At 42.0% G+C, this 23074-nt stretch overlaps 1 protein-coding gene across 1 annotated transcript in view; it reads left to right on the top strand.

The window, feature by feature from the left end:
• The window catches only part of LOC130527577 (protein sidekick-1-like), a 122407-nt gene that overhangs the window by 92407 nt on the left and 6926 nt on the right, over positions 1-23074 (top strand). Inside the window, 22 exon segments of the mRNA XM_057036199.1 lie at positions 301-441; positions 1278-1459; positions 3316-3431; positions 4360-4555; positions 5874-5972; positions 6845-7036; positions 9074-9195; positions 9447-9559; positions 10770-10920; positions 12350-12590; positions 12797-12912; positions 13743-13929; positions 14602-14700; positions 16798-16834; positions 16836-16990; positions 18685-18886; positions 20252-20355; positions 20511-20581; positions 21248-21380; positions 21519-21575; positions 21644-21745; positions 22732-22847. Coding sequence (XP_056892179.1) covers positions 301-441; positions 1278-1459; positions 3316-3431; positions 4360-4555; positions 5874-5972; positions 6845-7036; positions 9074-9195; positions 9447-9559; positions 10770-10920; positions 12350-12590; positions 12797-12912; positions 13743-13929; positions 14602-14700; positions 16798-16834; positions 16836-16990; positions 18685-18886; positions 20252-20355; positions 20511-20581; positions 21248-21380; positions 21519-21575; positions 21644-21745; positions 22732-22847 — 2932 coding nt within the window.

Here is a 23074-nt window from a genome sequence, read left to right on the forward strand (position 1 = left end):
AAGAAATCTATTAAATATTTCCATCGCTATCAGTGGTAGTTGGTCTGAAATAGGTGAGTGATACCCAATGAGACCTTATGATGGCTGCTGAAGATGTGGGATGAGCATCTTCATTCCCTGATCTTGGGTTAGAGAAGGGATCACTTGCGTGCAGACTGCCTGACTTTTGCTCCTGCATGCAAAGTAATTGATCATACTAAATGATATGTGGGATGCAGGACAAACACCACTCATCAGCCATAATGATGCACGTACCCCTGGTGAAAATGTACCATTTCTCTCTCTAATTGTGCGTATTAGATTGATGCTGAGGGAGGAGCCGCCCAGCGCGCCGCCGAAAAATATTGTAGCAAGTGGGCGGACCAACCAGTCCATTATGGTCCAGTGGCAGCCTCCGCCAGAACCCCAGCTAAACGGTGTCCTGCGAGGATATGTATTGAGGTATGCATCCATGCACACACCCACGCTAACATGCCACGCACATTATAACCACTCTACATTCCTCTGAAAAAAATGGCGAGATTAGTGGAAATTTTCACAATATTTCTTTTTTATTGACTGTGAAAATATGCAGGTGCAGGCACAAGGGCCCTTTGCAGATGCTCGTACTGTCCTTGGTTGTCTGTCCTTCAGTTAGACGTCTCCCTTAAGTATGATATACTGGCTCTAATCAATCTGCCATCAACGGCCTCACTTGAATTTGCATACAATTGCAGGAGACGTTATCTGGTCTTCATCCTCCTTCAGTGTCTGTTAATCTGGCTCCACTTGAGAAAGCCATTGAAAACAGACGTGTATTTGACAGCTTCTGCTTCCTCCTGCTCTCCCATCTATTCATACTTTTGTTGGCGGATCCTCTCCTTCTTTCTTCTGTCACCAGCTCTTACTCCACCTTTAATCTGCTTCTTTTCTCTCCCTCACTGTGAGTGTCAGTCTGTCAGGTGGAGAGAGAGAGGGAAAAAAGGGTTATCTCCTCTCCCGGGGGCCTCCGGTCCCCCTCGTTAGTGTTCCTTGTGTGCCTTTTTAGTGTGTGCGTGAGACAAATTTGTGTTTCTGCTGACTCAGCTAGAAATACTGAATATCTTGTTACACCATTGCTGATCTGTGGATTATTATGCTCTTCAAATACATCAGATACTACATGTAGAATCTCTTAGTGTTATAACGTGAACGTTATAGATATGCTGCACTTGTATATTCTGTATTCTTCAGCAGTGCTTGGTATCTCAAGTCAGGTTGCAGTTATTCTGCGTGGGATTTGTGTTTGTGTGGCATAGGTACCGCCTGGCAGGTCTGCCAGGGGACTACCAGGAGAAGAACATCAGCAGCCCAGAGACCAACTACTGCTTGCTGAAAGATCTGATCATCTGGACTCAGTACCAGATCCAAGTGGCTGCCTTCACTGGAGCTGGCTTGGGCAGCTACAGCAGTCCTGTCACTGAATACACTCTGCAGGGAGGTGAGCAAACACACACTTATACTTATGATGGCTAGATGTGTGCAGTGCACATTTATGCCAACTGAATTCAAATGATACTTAAGCATTTTGTTTATTTTGGCACCTCCTGCTTTAGTCGCGTTGGTGTTCAATCTGTCTTTAAACTGTGTGTTTGCTACACTCATTGAGATTTATTCAAACAGTGAATTGTTGCTATTCTAAGCAGGCTGAGCTAAACACAGAAAAATCATTAGACTCGTCGGAGAAAGGTTGCTTGCCCTAATTACACTACAGTAATGTGATTTAATAGGAGGGACTGCAATATATTTGGCAGTTTCTGTTTCACTCTTCTTCTGCAGTTTCTGTTGGCCTGTAACGGCCGCTCTTCTCCCTCACCTGCAAATGTGCATGCAGGCATGTTCCCAGAGGACAGGGTTTAATGTTTTATCTGTGGCTGGGAGGGTTAAAAGCCACAGAGTCACCGCAGTAGGCAGGAAAAAGCACGTTTAACCTCAGTAATTCCTCCCTCCTCCTCTGTTTGCCTTCTCATTATTCAGCTCACCGTCTCTTAATTATCCGTCGCATCATTTTCCACCATTTTTTTTGAGTCTTTCTTTTTTACTTTGTAAATTTCCCTGTAACAATGCACACTTTTGTATTATTGGGTCTCTTCTGCTGAAATAATGCATCTAAAGGGCATTCCCATCATACCACAGTGCATTACTGCGGGTATTTAGCATCAGCAAAAGCCTCTTGAATAATTTAAGCCCACACAGTGTAAATACACATGCATGCACTTATGTTTTTATGCTTTTCATGTTAACATAGATCCTCTTATAGATAGATTACAGATGTGACATACAGTAGATTATACACTGACACACTGAAGCTTAATGATTATCCACTACAGCACAGTCGGCATTTATAGATAAGAGTATGCATCTGTGTTTGTTAAGCAAACTCTCTTTAAATTAAAGAAATATCCCACATTTCATCACGTGAAACAGTTGCGTCTTACTATACATCTTGTGTTTGAGATTTCACTTCTCTTCTGTTTGTACTCCATCTTCTCTCTCCGTCTCTGTGGTAGCTAATGAAGGCTTAAGCCCAGTTTATACAACTTTCATTGTTCCTCTGCTGTTTTCGATATAAATCATTACTGTCCCAGCTGAACAGCAGATTTTTATTGTTTAAATTTTTATGTGCTGATGTTTGAACCAAGTTTGAAATGTAAACTTAAAAGACATAAAGTTCTGGTTTCACTTTTGTATTTATAAAGCAATGTATTGTATAATGCATACAGTTCTACTGATGCTTTCATGTGAGTTTTTTCCCCAGTTGATTAAATTGATGAAGTCGAATTCAAAGTGCATCTCACAGATACAAGAGAATAAAATACTCGATGCTTCTTTTAAAACATAATACCCTTGTGTTAATTTTAGAATTTTAATGATAAAACAGTGATTAAGGTTGTCAGGGTTCTCCTGGGGTCACTGACTGAAACAAGAAATGTATTCATCATTTTCACCATCTCAGCAAAGAGTCATAACTTAGTATTTGGCATCCTGAAGCCGCATTACCCGGGAATACAAAATGCAATCGATGAGATGAATTACATTGAGAAATTGGGTCATTTTGCAGCAAGCAAAAACGCAAGGGTTTGACATTTAACTTTGCATGCTTAGCAAATATCTTTAATGAAAGAACGGACTGAAATATGGCACCAAGTGACAGATTTAAAAACACTGTTTGTGAAAAATAGCCTTAGAGTGCAGTCTTGGTAGTCAACGGTTGCAGAGTAGTGATCACTATATTGTCTGCTTTGTGCACAAAAGTAATGTCAAGTGTTACTAACGTGCTGGTATCTCTGCCCTCAGTTCCAACAGCACCCCCACAGGAAGTGGAAGTTGTAGCCATCAACTCAACTACCATTCGCTTCACCTGGAGCCCCCCACCTCAACAATTTATTAATGGCATCAACCAGGGATACAAGGTGACCCTCAGCCGTGTTACTGATGTAATACTGGAGACCAAATAGTTTGAGTCTCCTCCCATACTGCACCATTCTAAATATCTCATAGGTTTCAATTATAAAACGGTCAACTCCTTGAAAAGTTTCAGCAATCTTACAAACTCTAAAAAGCCATTAATCTTTCCTGTTTGAGGTCAGCTCCAGTATGCCAGAATAAAAAGGACTTACTGGGAATAGAAAAAGAAGGATTAAACACAAAATGGAGAGGTAATACTGAAAAAATGATGGCGCACTGGGCCAAAATAGAAATAAAATCTAATGATCATGAAGCAGAATAATGGTGAGCAGATTTAGCAGTGTTCAGTACAGTATGTCTGAATTCTGGTGTGTGATTTATTTTTCACTTGGTGGCGGCAACCAATCCCTGAGGAACTGATTAACATGACAAAGAAAACATCACATTGTTGCACTGTGCCAGTGGATCTGCTTTTGTGTGTGTGTGTGTGTGTGTGGTGTGTGTGTGTGTGTGTGTGTGTGTGTTGGAGAGTGTGAATGTCTTTGTTGGCCGATAAATACTATATGCCTTTCCATTTATTTGATATGGCTCCTATTTCTGTGTCTGTGAGGCATTCGCCCTGAAAGCCAGTACAGCCAGAAACTGCATCTCTTGGTGTGTTGTCCTGCTTTGTGGACAGTAGATAATGATGTTAATTAGATGAGGATATGAAGCGAAACCCAATCTTATCTCAACCCCCCACCCCCACCCCACTCCCGTTCCAGCACTGACTGGGTACTAAAGTCTTCATTGTACAACTCAAATTTAATTGTTAAAAGAAAACCACTGATGCTATCTGTCTATATTTCTATCTGTCTGTCTCTCTGCCCATCTGTCCGTCTATGCTAATATACTGATTAGTTCAAACTAACAGGTAGTTCTGATCTTCCCCAGCTTCTTGTCTGGCCAGAGAATTATCCAGAGGAGATGTTAGTTGTAACAATCACCCCCGATTATCCTGGTGCACGCCACACAGGGTTGGTCAGTGGGCTGAAGAAATTTACCTGGTATTTTGGGTCCATCCTTTGCTTCACAACCCCGGGAGATGGTCCACGAAGTCTGCCCACCCTGCTTCAGACACATGAAGACAGTGAGTACAAACAAACCTTCCCAGTGTGAGTAAAACTCAAACAAAAGACACTCTTATCAGCTTCCTGTGAATAATAACGAGGGGGAATACTTCTGTTTTCTGTTTGTTCTCTTTTTTATGTATGCTTGCTTATGCTTTCCACTCCACTTCCCTTCTCTCATTTTTCCTGCCGTGTAAAACAATTTAATAGAGGCTGGCAGAGTTTGACAGGTAATATGCAATCAAGTGCAGTTTACTTACAAACTGGGCAAGAGTCAGTTCAATTCACAACCAAATCTGAAATGGAGGCAGAAAGTGCAAGAGGCTGGTAATGCAATCAAACACAAACCAGCCGGGCAGAGCAGGGAAGTGGAGAGTATGACAGAACAAGCTGCAGAACAGCGGCAATGTGGATGCAGAGCTAGTCGGGAGTCTGGGAAAAACCAGATATATGATGTGTGGTGAAGGCAGACACAAGAGTGAAGCAAGATTATTAACGCATGCTTGTGTTTGTGTTGAGGTGATGTAAATGCAGTTTTATTATGTCTGGATAGCTGTCAGATGTTGCACAGTCTGATACTGATGAGGACCCCATCGGCCCCTGCATAAAAAGAACCCAAACGGGCTGGTTATGAGCTGGAAACATCTGTCTGGTTCCTCCGCTTTTAAGAAAATTGATTCCTATGTTTTCTGGCATGTTGGTATTTATATCCCACTGTTGCATGAAAAACATAATAGCTGCCACTCCCAGTTATAAGTACACAAAGTTACACTTGCAAGTAAACACAGTAGCCTTCAGGCACATAGACAAGCAATTATTACCAACTGGCAATTATTGAGTGGAGAAAAGGATGTTAGAAGCCATTCATCCACAAACACTTAGGATCTGTCTCACTCACTCACACACACACACACACACACACACACGTATTGATCAGGTACCGAACAGGGTTACAGATGCAGGGTTACCAGTCTAATTTTTGCCTGATGATAGCTTTGTGTGTGTGTGTGTGTGTGTGTGTGTGTGTGTGTGTGTGTGTGAGATTCAATATCTCAGATGAATAGGTTTATTGCTCTGCTGGGAGTGGGGATAAAAACCCTCACATAAAATGAGAAAAGACAGCCTTGCACACATACGCATGAATGTTTTTGCATGGCTTTGTGTGCAGAGTGTGTGGTTAATGAAATGTGATTGAGACAGGTGTGAAGTTGTAATCATGGTTTTACGTGTGAATGGGTGGAAAGATGATGACTAACATATCAAGTTATTTGGAGTATGGTTCTAGACGTTACAGTGTTAAGAACACTCCTGTAAGTGTGTGACTTTCCCTTTTTTAAGCACCCGGACGTGTTGGTCACCTGAGCTTCACTGAAATCTTGGACACATCCCTAAAAGTCAGCTGGGCTGAGCCGGAAGACAAAAATGGAATCGTCAGTGGTGAGGGAATTGCAATATAAAATCCATCAACAGTTTTTCTTGATTTACATTTTCATTCAGTTTATCACCTTGAGGCAGTCAGCAGTCCTAAAACTTTTATCTTTTTCAGCATTGAGAATGCTGAAAAAAAAAAAATTCTCCATTCTCATCAGCATACAACCCCTATTTTTCTTTCCTGCCTCCTCACTTTATCCCTATCAAACCTTGGTCCAATGTCTCCCAACACTCTTTTGTTTGTGTGTTGTTTCACGAAGCCTTGGGGCCTTTTCGGTCTTAATTCATTTTCCTACACACCTGCAAGGCTCCGGTGGACAATGGTGCTGGACAGAACTAAGACTGCTGTGAATGAAATGATGGCATTACTCTGTGTTGGTGGATCTACTCAGCCATCCTGTGCAAGAGCCAGTGAGGCCTCTGTCCACAACCTCAAAGGCTGCAATGGCTCTGCCCAGTCAGAGCAGTGAGAATATGATTATTTTAAACAAGGTCAACATCAAATGGCAGATTTCCATCCAGCACCTAGAGAGCAAGGAGACAGATGAACAACCATTCACAGTCCTCAGGGTTTCACACATACTCTGACACACCCACACACTTTAAGGTGATGGAGAGTGATGACTGACTGAAAATGCAGAGAGCAAGGTGTGGGGGGGTTGACAGTTAACAGTTCTGCTCGCTGACATCCACACTAGTGTGTTTTTTTCACCTTAACTAGTGATTTTAAACGTAATCTATCAACATACTACAAAATAAATACCTTAATGAAGCCACATAGCAGGAACGACTCAGTAGAATCCCAAGTTATTAGACAGAACCCACTCCGTAATAAGCATATCCCGTGATTAATTCCGTGTTTGCTCCTTCTGCCGCAGGCTATGAGTTGTGGTGGGAAGTGTCCGGTGTGGAGTCAACTCGTGAAGAGCGCTCGCTGTCCAACACCACCTTGCAGTATCAGCTGACTGGCCTCACCTCCACCACTCCGTACAGGATACAGGTGGCAGCCCTCACTGCTGCAGGCCGTGGCACCATTACAGCATCGACCATCTCCACCGGAGTCCCTCCAGGTGTGTTCTATACACACTCAGACACAAATCAGTCAGTGTAGCAGGTTTTTAGTTGTATGGGAGTGAGGCAGGGACAGTTAGCTGAAGTAAATATGAATGATGAGTCTTTACAATGTCATTGTTGTCCCTCATCCTGATAAGTGGGTGTAGCTGAGCATCTGTAAATCATCATCTGCACAACTAGAACATCATGACCCATGGATTAGTGTGTGTCTGTGCGTGTGTCTGTGTGTACATACTATGCATACACTTTTGTGAGTGTCTCTGATTGGATCAAGGCCAAGTTAACGTCATTATTAGTGTTGATTAACTGCAAATGGCAAAGGAAGTGCAGTGTTAAGAGAGGGCCTAAGACATTCAAAGAAGGTTACTGAAGACGAGAGAGAGCAGATAGAGAAACAATAACGGGGAAGAAGCAAGAGCCCCACATAACGTAATCTCAAAAGAACAGAAGACCAAAGTCTCTCAGAAACCAACAGATAGGACGAGGTGGAGGATGAAAGAGAGACATGACTCCTGCTGCAGAATTTCTGTGGTAACATTTTCTGATTACTAATTTATGAATAAAAGCAGAGAAAGAAAAGGCTAGATGGATCCTGGCAGTTCTTAGATACAGCGGTTATTCATTAATTCATGAAAGCAAAAGAGGGAAGGAAAAAATGGTGGACTGAAGATTAGGAAACAGACCTACTGAATGAAAAGAGAAACAAGAGAGAGATCCATCAAGCATGTATTCTTGGCTAGTTTATTTATTCATGTATTCATGGAGATGAGAAAATTTTGTGAGACAACTGACACATTTCAAAATTGATAATATTTTATCTCACCAAGTTGAATACAGTTGCTCAGAAAACAACAGCAGCTGATGCCTGTAACATGCTGAATCTGTAAAACGGATTCTGCATAATAGCTGGACTCGGACTGTTGCGCCATAACATCCTTTATAGATGAAAATCGGGGTTCCTGATATGTCTGAAGAGTGATGCCTGTGACTTCACCCGCTAACTTTACAGACCTGCACTCATATAATGTTACAAAGGAGGATTTGATTACCATATGTGATATTTTCAGCATGTAAATGTCAATGACAGTCACAATCTGCTTGATGTAATGAAGTAAAAAGGTAAGATATTTTTCTGTAGATTGTGAGTCTGCAGAGCAGTTGTCAAAGAGCTGCGTGCCTGACTGATTTCAATTCGTAGCTGTCAGTGAGGAAGTCTATTTAGAGGTGGCTGTAAACTGTGTGACATTTGAAAGGTGGAGTTGTAAACCTCTCTGAAAGATTCAGGGAGAGGAGAGCGTCCAAAACACATCATTAATAAAAAATAATTATTATTTTTTTAGATTTATGATTTTGTTCTGGTTGAAGAAGCCATAGAGAACACTATTACTGCCAGATGGTTTTCAGTTTTAAAGGAGCTATTTTGCTGAACTTTAGTTATCAGCTTGAGTTCTTACTCGTTAGAAAACCATCTCTTTTAACTTTTATGTAATTGTTAGCGCACAAATAGAAAGTACACAATTTGCCCTTTTACAATTGTGCGAGACAGAAATCCAACCTCATATAGTTTCTGTTCTACACAATGTGATGTTCTCGTATCTGTCACTTTAATGCTTGAAATGATGTTTAGATTTAGAAAACAAGGGTGGACACTATGTACTAACACAACACGTTAGTGCTGCTCCTATTTGTTATTACCATGGAGACTGAATAATGTTACAATTAAAACATGTCATTTCTTAGGTTGTTTTCAGCCCTTTCAGAGGATTATAGACTTATTAAATATACATCTATCCTCCACCGATTTACAGATATTTATGTCTTTCTATTTTCAACCTTGGGAGTGTAATTTAAATTAGACATACTGTACATGCTGCGTCAAATCTTGGACCTTCAATGGACAAATAGACATGAAGGCTCTTGTGTATTTAGCTTAGAATCATTTGGTTGTTATTGAAGCAGCAGTTAACGGGTCACAGTCTTTGTTAGATGATAGATTAAGCAGCAGGTCTGTTATACATTCTTTCTATTGGCAGAACTTCCTGGTGCACCCTCCAATTTGGTCATCTGTAACATCAGCCCCCGGTCGGCCAAGCTTCGTTTCCGCCCTGGCCCCGATGGCAAAACCACCATATCTCGGTGGATTGTAGAAGGCCAGGTGAGGTTTCCGTGCATGTGGACTCTAGATGGGCCATCACATGGCTGCACAGTGGTTTTGCTAATAAATCACATCACATACAACATGAGGAAATATACAGATGTTACCTATTTAAGCTTAATACTTATAATCTGCAAACAGTTCTAATGATCTGCATGGTAACCAGGTTAAACTGCTTCAGCCCTTTGATGATTCCGTTAACTGAGCAGCAGGAAAACTGGTCTCTGGTAAGAGTTTATGTCTTTAAACAGGTCGTAAAACCTAACGGAACAGAGGAGCCGTGGAGAATTGTCCACCAGAAGGACAATCAGCCAGATGCAGTGTCACTGGAGATCCCCGACCTCACTCCATTCACTCAGTACCGGTAAGCACAATGAACGCAGGCAGTGAAAAATGTGCTCCGATATTCACACACGAACCCATACTCATCTCACTCTCCAGCAGTTTCTGCAGTATTGCAAGACCCAGGTGAATTACATAAATCACAGACGCAAGGATAGACGGCTCTGTCTGAAACTTTTCTGTTTGTCAGCACCTTCACAGCTGCTGCATGCAGATCCCTATTATACTTTAGCTGTGGGGGGTGCTGAGGTGAGGGCAGAAAGGTGATGAGAAAGGGAGAGGGGCAGTAGAGAGCATTAAAAGAATAAGAGTCAAAGCGATAAGAGTACCGGTAAAGAAAACTTGGAAACACAGGAGAGAAGGGGGATGTAAGACTATGGGTAGTCTGTCCTTTATGAAGCTGATATGGTCTGAACTACAGCGGCTCTTCTTTCCCTTTTTCTCCATCATTCCATCTGTTTGCTGTATATATCGATGTGCCTGCCAGTCTCTGGATGCCTGTTGTTCGCTGGATTGCCACTTTTATCTGAGATGGGATTGTGTTCTCTGAACACATTTCACACTCAGGGATTAAGTTGTCTGGAGAGACACCGTTGGGACATTAGATAAAGCGATGCACTTGTCTGTATTACTTATCCCCTGCATTAATTCCCACTTCACATTCTGTTGTCTCCTACTCAGGGACATGGATGAATGCATGGATGTGGTCTCACACACAGTCTACCTGCCCTGACACTTGCCGTCAAACATGTTAAATTCATAAGAAATAAATGCTACTTCATATCTCCTTCTCTCTCTCTCTCCCTCTCTTGTGATATATACATGTATATATATATTTATAAATCCACTGGTGAAGAGTTCCAGGTGAAGAATAATCTCTAATAAAAAAAATCCATCACTTCGGTCTCGTCTTAACCTTTCAGAGTGGCTCTTAACAAGTGCAACTATTTTGCAACTCACTCAAGTTTGATCTCCCCTACCCTTGATCTAGCCTCCATGCTTCTGTCTTTCTTATGGATAACAAACAAGTAGTAACTTAAATTTCTTCACCAGCAAGTCACTATGTTGCTATCTTTTACGCTGAAAATCCACTTACTTCAATGGGAAAAGTCAAAATCCCAAAAAAACAAGGTTTGAGCAAAGTGGTTCCAGGATGACACGCACAACCTTTCTGATTAAATGTCATTCTTTTATTGTCAAGAATTAAAGTCAGTAATTGTGTTTTTCTTCAGGTTTCGGATGCGCCAAGTGAATATTGTGGGTTTCAGCCCTTTGAGCCCCCCCTCCAGGCTGATTCAAACCCTACAGGACACTCCTGATTCGTACCCGTTTAACCTTACTTTGCTGTCTGCCACGCAAACCAGCCTGCAGTTCAGCTGGAAGGTTTGAACACACACACACACACATATTACACATATACTTTTACATCTAATTTCTTATTATCTTAATTAATTGATTACAATTAGGGGATTAACCGTCAATTAAAACATGTCTGACATCTATTCACACATGTAAACAATACTTCATAAACACTATGTATTTCTTTTAAAGTGCGTCGACCACCTCAGTTGAGTTTATTTTGTGCCAAAGCTGCATTAGTCACTGCATCGTATACGGACACATGAGGTTCAATTTGAAAGGTACACGGAGGCATTCAACATGAGGTGGTAATTTTAGTTCTTTTTTGCTCTTGTTCCTGCACTACGTCCCTGTTCTTTCTCTTCTACAACTCCCCTCTTCTAATATAACATAAATGGAGAGCAGACTATTTTTCCATTTAAGAGTTGGAATGAGAAAAAGAGCCTGTCAAATCAGACACTGCAGTGCTGTGGGCTACCTGTGCAGCATGCTAATGGGATTTCACCTGCATATTAGCACTCAGCCTGAGCTGTTTTGTGCTGTAATGGAAAAAAATCACAATGGTTTTAGCTAAGGTTATTATTATAAGCGGCACATTAAAGGTAATAAAGCTAATGTGACATTCTGCATTGGGCTTCTAAATGCTAAGCTGAGCAAAGTTATTCTGGTATTTAAAAAGGCTCGTTTGCTTATCTAATGCACAGTAGAGTGCAGCCACAGGAAAATGTTCCCCCCAAAAATTAAATGTATCGAGTATCGTCCGTTAGTCAAGAATGTTTAACTGTTTTAGAAAAGATAACATAATGGCACAGGGATTTATGTCCAGACAGTTGGATGTGATAAAAAGAGATGGAGGCTAGAAATGAGGGCAAATATAAGAAATAGAGAATGGATAGGAAGAAAGATCAGAATAAAATTGTTTTTTGTGTGTCTGTGTTTCTTCAATCGTTTTCTACATTTCCCTTATTTTGTCACATATATATTTATCTTGGCTTTTTCTCTGCATGTACTTTTTTCTTTCATCTTTCATGTATAATTAATCACTGTGGAAAGGTAGGACTGAGAGGCCAAAAAAGATAAGTTCTTCCATTTACTAAGCTTCTCTGGCTGAAGGTGCAAATAACAAAAATGTCACCTCTGATACAATACATAATCAGACATTTTTTCAGTATCATGCTTACAAATTATTCTGTGTATTCTGTTCTTATCATAACAAACAAGAGTGGCAGGATGTTGGTGTCCTTTCTGTTTTGTCTTTAAAGTCCTGACTGACACAGAAAGACAAAGAAATCACCGCAAAGTTTTACTTGGCTAAGTGAAATTTTGCGGTGATTTCTTAATTTAAACCGTTGTGGATAGCTATATGTCTGCGTGGGGGTAACACAAAAGAAAAAGGCAAAATACCACCTTCTGATCATTTTTATTTCTCCACCCACTCTGTTTTGCCCTGCAGCCTCTTCCAGAGTCGGAGTATAACAGTGACCCAGAGACTGTGGGATACCGGCTGCGTGTGTGGAGGACAGATGGGCGAGGCGAGGACAGAACCGAGGACGTGGATGGAACAGGGGAGACGGGAGAATCCACAGTAGAGGGCCTGAATCCCTGGACCCAATACCAGGTTCAGATCCAAGCCTACAACTCCATAGGCCCGGGACCGTGGAGCAACACTGCCCATGCACGCACTGCCGAATCTGGTAGAAACACAATGAGTTCCCCTTAAAATATACATCTGAACATCAGCATGTTAATACCCAGACACCTTTCACACTCCCTCATTTCAGGCTGTTGTGAAATGAGGGACAGTTGAAGGGCAAATGATTGAGAAGCATTAAATTGTGTGTGTGTGTGTGTGTGTGTGTGTGTGTGGTGTGTGTGTGTGTGTGTGTGTGTGTGTGTGTAGTACCATCTGGATTTCCAGTCAATGTGACTGCTGAGGCTGTGGGTTCCACCAAGATTTTGCTCAAGTGGTCAGCTGTTCCTCTGCATCAGAAGAATGGAGTTGTCCTTGGGTACAAGGTGTGTGCAACAACTGTGCACGTGTGTAGGAGACACACTTTGATGTTTAATACACCATGGAGATAAAGTTTGTATTGTGGTGAAACAATGGCTGGATTATTCATTGAATGAAATGGCACAGTTGGTTTAAAAATGGGTAATCACTAAAGTTTGGTGGCTTCAGAAAAGAAACACTTTTTGAAGTTTAAAGATAAACTGTCCTTTGAACAAGAGAAACTTATTTTTGAAGAAATTTGGTGACTGTGCTTTGAGGATTAGTGTTTGCCAGCCTTAGAGCGTAGCCCTTTCTTGTAATTCAATATGCAAATTTAGAGGTTTGTCGTATATCGGTGAAGTAGTTGACGTACTCTAAAATGCAAAAAAAACTAGATAAATACTATTGAAAAGTGCTCGGCGTGCTGATTTTTACTTGAGTGCTCCACTTACTGCCAGTCACATTCCTCCTTCTAACATTCACAATGATTCCACCTGCTTTCTACTACATCAGCCTCCCCGGGGGAGCGTCATAATGTCCCCCACTTACTTCTCACACATATTTACTGAAATATTAACTGCCCAAAAAAAGGAAATTGTAAATTTATGCATTGTGCAGCTGTGCAGATTTAAGAATGCTCAACAGTAATAAAGTGAACTCTTTGTGCCGTAGTGTCATCCATTATCACTAAAAATAAAATCCCATTAACTACACAACAAAGCTGCATTCACAACCTGGAGAACCTGGACTCTGTGTCCCAGAACTCCCCCTGCACCAAATAAATGTATTTGTTAAAAGTCCCAAACTGTATTCTGGCTGTTTATTCAGATGTCGACACATCTGCATCTCTGTGCAGGTGATGTACAATGAGAAGGACTCAGACGCAGCCCCGGTCACTCAGGTGGCACACGGGGAGGGAAGTACATCAGTGCTACTTGGGGGTCTTCAGAAATATGCGGTGTATGAGCTGCAGGTGCTGGCGTTCACACAGATGGGTGACGGCCCCCCGAGCAACCCCATACTGCTCCGAACGAAAGAAGATGGTAGGCTCTCTCTAACTCACTCTGATCCCTGACCTTCCCTTGCAGAGCTTCACTCAACACTCTCACCTTTCTTACCTCAGTAGCCATTTTTTCCATCTGAATTCTGTTCAACAGTCGACCCCTCTCCACAGCATGGGCATTTATTTACAATATCAGCGTGTTAGTGTGCACCACGCATGCACATCCCTCAAATGCAACCACTATAAAGCTTTCAGCAGCAGGTCTTGTCTTTGTGATCAATAAATCACAAGTGCTCTGGCACCAGAATATAAAGTATTAACTCAGCAAGATTTCCCTCAATGAAACAGGAACTTGCCAGTTTCAGCCAAAGTGAAATAATCCTTCATATTGTCTGCCACACTCACGCGCACACACACACACGCAGACCCCCACATGCATTGGCACAGGCGCATTTGCAATGACACATATTTAGTCATGTGGAATGTGTATTTTTATCTACTGGACGAGGGGAATTACATCTTCTATTTGTGTCTTTTAAGTGCCTCTTAAAAATGTATAAGATGTTCACTGTGTGAACAAACGCACACATTCATGAAGCCTAATGCTGTCACACCTGCTAACAAGTCAGTGTGGAGTGATTCTGCTGGTGCTCCTGGTGTGGGTTGTTAGTTTCTTTCTGTTCCCAATCTGCGTCTCTATTTTTCTCTCCAGTCCCAGGCCCCCCTGTCAAGATGGTGTTTCCAGAAGTTCGATTGTCATCAGTTAGGGTGGTTTGGCAGCCACCCACACACCCCAACGGCATCATATTAGGTACAAAAACAAGAATATGTCCAAGCTGTTATTACAGAGCAATGTTTAATATTTGCAGTAATCATACATCTATCGTTTGATTCCTGAAGCCAGCATGGCTTGGTTTACAGAGGGAAAGTGGTAGCAGTTTTAAATATGTGCACACACATGGACAGTCACACACAAAAATGCACGCACACACATGCACACGCACGCACGCACACACACTGCTGTAATCTTTCAATGGAAGGAAGGAAGTAAAAGCCGTGAAATGGAAAAGAGATGATTCTGTTTTTAGCTTTCAAACAAGGGTCAGCTCTTCTGGCTGCTCTCAACTTCAGTGGTAAGCATTGATGTGTGTGTGTGTGTGTGTGTGTGTGTGTGTATATGGGAGAGGTGGTGTCAGTGATCAAACCTGTATCCAGGAAAATGGCTATTATAGCTGCTGAAGCGATACACCTTTGCTAATGCATACGGAGCACAAAAGGAAAAACACACATTTGTTTCTAAAAAGAGAGAAATGAGAGCAGTAGGGAGGTTTACAGGGAGTGAAGGTCCTGCTAAGATGGAAACAGAAATAGCAGAATGTGAGAAACATTATTACAATCTAGTTATAGTCCTTCAATTTGAACTTCAATAGGCGTTCAAACCAGTATGCTTCCAGAGATTTGCTTTTTGCTTTGAGTACAAATAGCTGCACAAAGCTCAGGATCTGCTAAATTAGTTAGAGGATTTCTCTTCTAAAATTCAAAGTATGTGCTTTGATCATTAAAATAAAGGCTAAATCTATTCTCCTAAATGTGTTCTTTTCCATTTGTGCGGAGGAAGACACTGACAAATTAGGCAGCAGATTAGGACAGTAGCAGTAAGCACATGGGTAAATTAGTCATCATTATCCATGCTTGGTACTTCAATAAATGAATTCATATTTTAGGAATGGATTATTCATCTTAAGAAATGCAGTATAAAATATACACACAGTAAAGCATGAAATAATTATCCATAAAACACACAAATGATGGAAATGACTTGTTTCCTCTCCTGCGCCCTCTGTTCAACATGGGGCTAAAGGACTAAGAGTTCTTCACAAAACTCTCTATGGTGATTTTTTTTAGGGAAGAAGGTTAAAATTTAACATGAAATTACCGATTTTTTCTCACTACCAGATTGTCTGATGTGTAGAAATAAGACATGGCACAGTCAAGGCTGGTGAACATCGAGAAGCAAAAAGCAAACATTGGACCTGAATATAGATTGTAAATGTTTTGAACTCAAAGAATTTTGCAGGAAGATCTACAGCTTTTTGTCAAAGAACTCCAATGACAGGAGTCTAATATACCAACGTTCTTTATAAAGAGCCTCATGAATGTATCTGACAGCAGTAACATCCCAAACATCATCATCAAAATAATACTCACTGGCCCAAATATGTAAGAGGATTTGTTAGTGCTCTGTTATCCAATAATCTCCCACACACTGGGTTTACAATCAGACAATCTGATGAGATTATCACCCACACAGCCAGATTAGGTGCCTCTGAGCAGATTATCATCTCTACAATCTTACTATGAAACAATCATTGCTGCCACGCGCACTTGAGTGCTTGTGTGTGTTATACAATACACTCTTCATACTGAGAGCCTCTGTGAGGGGCCGGGGTGTGTGCAAAACACGGTTGAGGATCAGTGGCTCGGCTGTGTGTGTGTGTACGTGTAGAAGGGTGTTAGTATTATTACATGGCTTACTGCACATGAGACAGAGAAGCTGTGTTCACCCGGGGGTCACAGCTGAGAGGGTAGAACAGCACTTGTATGTTTATATAATAAGGGTAGTGAAATGCCACTGTGTGAAATATGTTGTGTGGGGATGTTTTTTTCCAGCAACCACAAGGATCCAATGTTTTTGTAACAAGTATGGAGAGTCGCAGGAATTTGGCAAACCTTGTGATTTCTTGTGTTATGTGTGATGTGGCATCGCGTGTTCCTCCCTTGATCTCACACTGTGACAGTTTTGATCTCTGTGGGTTCTCAAAAGCAGACAAAAACACAACAGTGCTGAAGAGTTTCACACCAATTTTACAGTCTTTTGCCTCCTGTCTTTACTTCTGTGCCACTGCAGGATACAAGATCTCCTACCGTGTAGACAGCAGGGACCCCCAGCTGGACCACGGTGGAGGTGGGCTCCAACGGTCGGCAGTTCACCGTCACGGGGCTTTCCGCTGAGCAGACATACGTGTTCAGACTCATCGCTCGCACGGCCGTGGGCTGGGGTGAACAACTGGAAGCGCTGGTTGTTACCACAGAGCGAAGAGGTCAGTCTAACGTTATTGTCGTACTTGTCTCTCAGCTGTAAGTGTTTGATGATCATTTCATAGCTCTTTAGTTAAAGGGTTATGGTTTCTGACCCCGATTTTGCATTTTCATGTCAATATATCGATCAGAGCAGCTTTACAGATGCCATTTGTAAAACATGAAGACTACTGAACTGAGAGCTATTCCACAAAAATAAAATGTCAGTGTGGAGATGAATTTTCAGCATGAATAACTTTCACATTTACCTCCAGCCATTGATACATGTCACCCCCGATCGCTCCCTCCAATTTCCTCTGACAGCCAATTTGAATATATCAAATAAAACATGGAAACGTCTCGTTTTTTAAATGAAAACTTGAAATTAGGATCTTCTGTGTCAGATATTCCGCTGTGTGAGCGTGTGTATTACATTTTAATTGGGTCAGAGATCACAACATCAGAGGCATTATTATCAAGATTTCTGTAGAATGGTTCCACTTCACTAACACAGTGGCCTATTCTCATTGTGCAGAAAGGCCTCTTAAAGCTTTTTGTTGATCTCATCAATTTAATTCCAAGAGAAAGAAAATTGCATATAAATGAATAACAGCTTACTTGACAGAATCGTAGATACCGTTGTTTTTTCCCCATAACAGACGGCTTGACATGCCTAATCTATCAGAAATCCATCCTATCTTTTATTTCCTGCCTCCTCTCTGGTACCCAGGTTTTCCTTTTGTAGAAGTCAACAGTCAAGTGGCTGCCTGAAAGAGCAATAGTTGCTCCATCAATTATGAGGGTTTTTTTTTAACAGAACATGATTTTAACTGTGGGACAGAAGCGGATAACAGACAGGAACACAGATGTTATCAGGAAAATAAAAGAGGGGGGATGATAGCGGAATCCTAAAGGGAGCGGAGACTAAGAGCCCGTGTGATGAAGGAAGGCAGATAGATTTGACGTGAATTACTGGCGATAAGAGATGAATGAAGAATGAGCCTGTGTGATGTGTGTGACTGATTCGACTGCAGGAGCATGTGTGAGAAGTAAGTGCAGCTAATTAAACTTCACAGAGAATCAATGAAGCTTTTATTTCTTGACTTCAGTAAGGTGATGCCCCTGCAATTAAACAATTATACCACCCAGCCACAGCCCTGCTTTTTCCCTTTTCTTGCCTGTGTCAGCACAAACATTTCCTAAACACACAGCTACTTCACAAAGGCATTGACTGGCACGGCCATCTTTCTAATTTAATAACAATACATATACACACACACACCTCTGTTGGAAAATATCTCATTTGCAGTGAATATATTGTGAGTCCCCTATTCATGCTGCTGTTTGTCACGTAAGCATCCATGAAGGATTTGGTAAATGATTGTCCCTTTCCACATGTGACAACTAATTTCCATGTTGAGGCGTACAGGGACATAAATAGCTGCACAGTCATGCAACAAATGAAAGGCAAAAGTGTGATTTATAGAAAGTCCTGAAAAATAAATGTCTTTCTACACAGTAGCTGCTGATGCAGAAGTTTAACAGTCAGCAGTAAAGGGACTTAAATGTCATATGTGGTTATCTAGAGGCTTTAATGTATCGACAATTGTGTGAGAGATGAAGTAAAACTTGTTTGTGGGAGTGAAAGCCTCCATTTTTCCTGCTCTTTCCTCCCACTGTTCTTTTTTTTACCTATTTTTTTACGCTCTATTTACAGAGCGACCCCAACCCCCCAGGAAGTTGTCTGTTCCTCAGGATGGGGTCGAATCTCGCCGTCTCCATCTCCACTGGGTGACAGGAGGCTCAGGCTCCTCCCCAATGAGGTACTTCACACTGCAAGTCAAAGAGCTGCCCAACGGAGACTGGAGAACCCACACCAGTGATATCCCATACAACGTGACCACCTGGACTGTGGAAAGGTAGATATTGTCGCTCACCATACAGATGCTTGGATTTTAAAAAGCAAGAGGCCCAGACCAAGTGGTTTGTAGCGTAAAATAGAGAAAAAAAAGCCAGAGGGAACAGAGACATTGAACCTCACCTCATGAACATGGAAGATCTTACTAAATCACATGGGCCCAGTTGACAGGAACCTTTCTTTTCTTCACACTGCCACCATCCTTTTCTGGACCCGTTCTACACCTACTTGTAGATTTACCTGTCCTTTCAAATACCCATCATTTGCCCTCAAGCATCACAGCTCCCATTTACCCATTTAAAAAGACCATTATTCCTGTTGCATTTACCCTCATCCCCTAGTATTTATTCCCCCCCCCCACATTCTCCACCTGCTGAGACCATCATTATGAGAGTGGGTGGCTGTGGTCAGAGGCATCAGGAATAGATCTGTGTGAGTCTTGCCTGTGCTCTCTGCCCGTATCTGCTTCATGACCATTTGTCTGTCACAAGCCATCGGAGGACCGATTATAGACGTTGAGGAGCGTCTGCGTCAGACTGTTCCAGCCAGCTTCAGGGAGGGTGTCTGCCACAAAGTTTGGCATTGCTGCCGCTGCTGCTGTTGTTGTTGTTGTTGTTTTGATGTCACGCTGTCAGGAAGTTCTCTCATTACTTCGCCAAGAATAGGAATTAACTTACCCTGCCACATGCCCACACTCATAGTTACTTGTTATCTGTCTGTAATTGTTGTTTTCCTCCATGACAACTTTGGAACCAAAACACTCCCCAGGCTGATGCACAAGTGCACGACACATGCATGCTATATAAACACACTTTGACTGTCTTCAACATCCTCCCAGTGCTGTGATACCCCATCCTCTGAGCTTGGTACCTTTGAAGTCCTAGTCCCATGGTACCCCCAACCCTACAGGGCTTTTTCTTGTCCCTCATTGGGCCCATCTAATTATTATAAAAGATGAGTCTGGAGTAGTTTCCCAGTCGTCTGGTAAATTTGTAACTCTTCTGTAGTCTGCAAAATAAATTATAGTCAAAAGACATTTCCATTAAATGTGATTAGTAGTGAAATGACTGTAATTGCTGTTTTTAACTATTATTGGTGATAAGTTGGTGAAAAAAGGAACTAACAGTCCCTCCTAACTTTGAACCATCTTCCCACAGTTTGCAGGAGCAGCTGAATGAATTTGTTCTGTTAGTCCTTGACAATGAGTCCATGCTCACTGTGCTGATTGTAAGTGGCTCCGGAGGACGGATTTTCCAAATGACTGATGAACGTGGTTGTTACATGATTAGCAACACCTTCATACTATAGAGAGGAGAAATGCAGGTCTGTCTGTGTACGTGTTTAAGTGTCTGTCTTCTGCCTGCAGCCTGAAGCCTTTTACTTCATACAAGTTTCGAATGCTGGCCACCAACGACATAGGAGACAGTGTCTTCAGCGTAGAGACGCAGTCTGTGACCACTCTGCAAGATGGTGAGAAAATGATGCAGACATGTGATCCACCGTTCACTTGTTTGATGTAATAAAGATAAATATTAAAGGTCCAATTAAACCACATTAAATCCTAAAATGTGTGAGGAGCGGGTGAGTCCTGACTGTCCACTGTTTTCTGTTTTTGTCTTGTCCAGTACCTGATGAGCCTCCAGTCATCCTGTTAGTAAAACCAATCACCACTACCTCCGTCATGGTGCAGTGGAAGGTATCTGTACATTTCTAATGTCTAATACTTAGACACACACCGCAAATGTGTGCAGTTTAATAAGCTGTTGTCTTTGTATTTGAGTTTATGCTTCTTTTATGGCTTTGAATGGAATTATCATTATTTCCTGGACCAGGAAAGGTCAGCTTAGCATGGAGGAATGGTCAGAGGGAGTGTCAGACAAACAGCAGCACACAGTCATCGATGCGGGGGAGAAATGATCCTCTTGATGAGCTTATGCCAGCAGGGGGCATTTTACAGGGCAAGAGAAGCAAACAGCAGGAATGTACCACAATGAAGGAAAAAAGAGAGAAAGAGCAGCTGTTTACAGCAGCCGCCATATGTGAAAAGGTGGTAAATACAGCCAGGCTCCTTCTGCCTGTAAGTGTCTCCTTGAGCCTCGTGGCAAAGCACAGAAAGGCGATGAAAACTGAAGTCACCAGCAATTTCATCATCCTGCAGGAGAGTGTCAAAGCATCTGAAGCATCACTTGTGTGTGGAGGTTATGTCCAGACCAATTCAGCAGGTCTTTAAAGTCGATGCTGCTGATTAAAGAGGGCTAGGTTCGTCTGTCTGGGTCCTATCGGTCACCTCACTACGAAGAGAAAATCAGAATGATTGCAGGATTCGGAGCGCTAATGCATCTTCACTTGCGGATATTTTCAGCGTCCCAATGAGAGCAGCATTAATGGGGTGTTGACTGGATACCGGCTGTATTATAGAGAGCTCCCAGTAAATACTTCCACAGAAGCAGAAGTCCAGGCAGCCAACAACCACAGCACAAGTGTCCTCATTACAAGTGAGTCACAATGATGGTGTCAGAGTTAAAGCTGTAAAAACATCATTTTCTCCTTAGAAGTTTTAATATAATGTTAATAAATGGATCAGGTAGCATAACTATTTTCATTCATTCTCATTTGTTCTTGTTCTCCCCAAGCTAAAAGCAACTTCAAGACAGTAAGCAGTGCCTCAGTGACAGAGTTTGAGCTGACACGTGAGTAAATTCAGACAGTGGCGCCCCTTATTCCGCACAGCCGATGACCAATCTGTGTTTTGTTGTAGAGCTTAAGAAGTTCAGGCACTACCAGATTGTCATGACAAGCTACAACATCATTGGGGAGAGCCCCCCCTCTACCCTAGCGGAGGTTTTCGTTGGAGAGGCTGGTAGGTGGAAATGCTGGGAGGATTTTACATTCTAATAAATGTTTTTCTTCATGGTTGTAACACCTGAAAAACAGCCTAATTGTTGATTACTGTTGTATCCCGCCTGTTCTCCTCCTCTGTATAAGCACAGTAATGAGAAGCCTCCATTGTGTGTGCATAAATTGTACGCTCATTTGCATAATTTATTCAGCTCTGTAGCAGTTATGTTTTAAAGGGATCTTTTTAGGCCCTGAGAAAAAGGTCTCAAAAGTTTTGCCACTTGGACTGGGGAAGAAATTGTTTAAATACGCCGCTGTCAGGTTGTAATGTTAGGTAAAGAACATTATCTTTATTGAAGTCGGTGTGATATACTTGAGAGTGACAAAAGAAAATCAGCAAAGGAGACCTTGAGCCAGGGTGTTTTTTCAGTTCTCATTCCTTTTTGCTTTACTTTCTTGATTAGTCATGTTCATGCCTCTCGTCTGGCTCCCACTGGCCTTTGAGTGACAGTTAAAGAAACCTAAATCTCGGTACTCAACAGCAAGAACCACGCAAGGTGACCCATTTAATCAGGAGGGCGAATAAGTCTGTTGTTCACGTTCACTCCCAAACCATAAAATATTATGAATTTATGCATGAACAGGCTTGCATATGTGCGATGATTTTAACTTGGTGTTGAGGGAGCAGAGCGATCGAAATTCCTTCTGCAGTTTCGGTATTTCCGTGTGAGTGCCTGTGTGTGTATGTGTGTTGGCCATATATATCACACACAGAGGAATGAGGATAAGCAAGGTTCGCATAAGTGGGAGACTGGATGGGATGATGAAACAGGGTGATATGGCCTTTCTTCTAGCCTCAAGTGCATGCTGAGTATTCATGCGTATGTGTGGTAACACGATACTGCCTTAGGCTCGGTCTAATTACAAAGGTAGAACATATCGTCTCTGCTTCCTGTGCTAAACCCAGCAACACGTGCACGGTTTAACAAAACAGCTCTCCCTTTGCAGCCCCATCAGTGGCCCCTCAGTCTATCAGAGTGTCAGCTGCATCACCCTCCAGCCTGGAGGTAACCTGGAACACACCCCCGCTGGAGACCCAGAATGGACTCATCCAAGGATACAAGGTGACGCAGAAAAATAGTCACACTCCAAAATGTGTACATACTAAAAATGCCTTCTGACAGACATACACAGACACTAAACTTTACATTATTACATCATGTGATAGAAAACCAGACAGCTGTGTTTGAATATCCTGTTCTGGAGACATTTTATTCTGCTACAACCTTCAGGTATTCTCTGGTAAAAAGACAACGGGAAAATGAAGTTAGAGCAAGAATCTGAATATCAT

Source organism: Takifugu flavidus, chromosome 6 (assembly GCF_003711565.1).
Source record: "Takifugu flavidus isolate HTHZ2018 chromosome 6, ASM371156v2, whole genome shotgun sequence".
Taxonomy (NCBI): domain Eukaryota; kingdom Metazoa; phylum Chordata; class Actinopteri; order Tetraodontiformes; family Tetraodontidae; genus Takifugu; species Takifugu flavidus.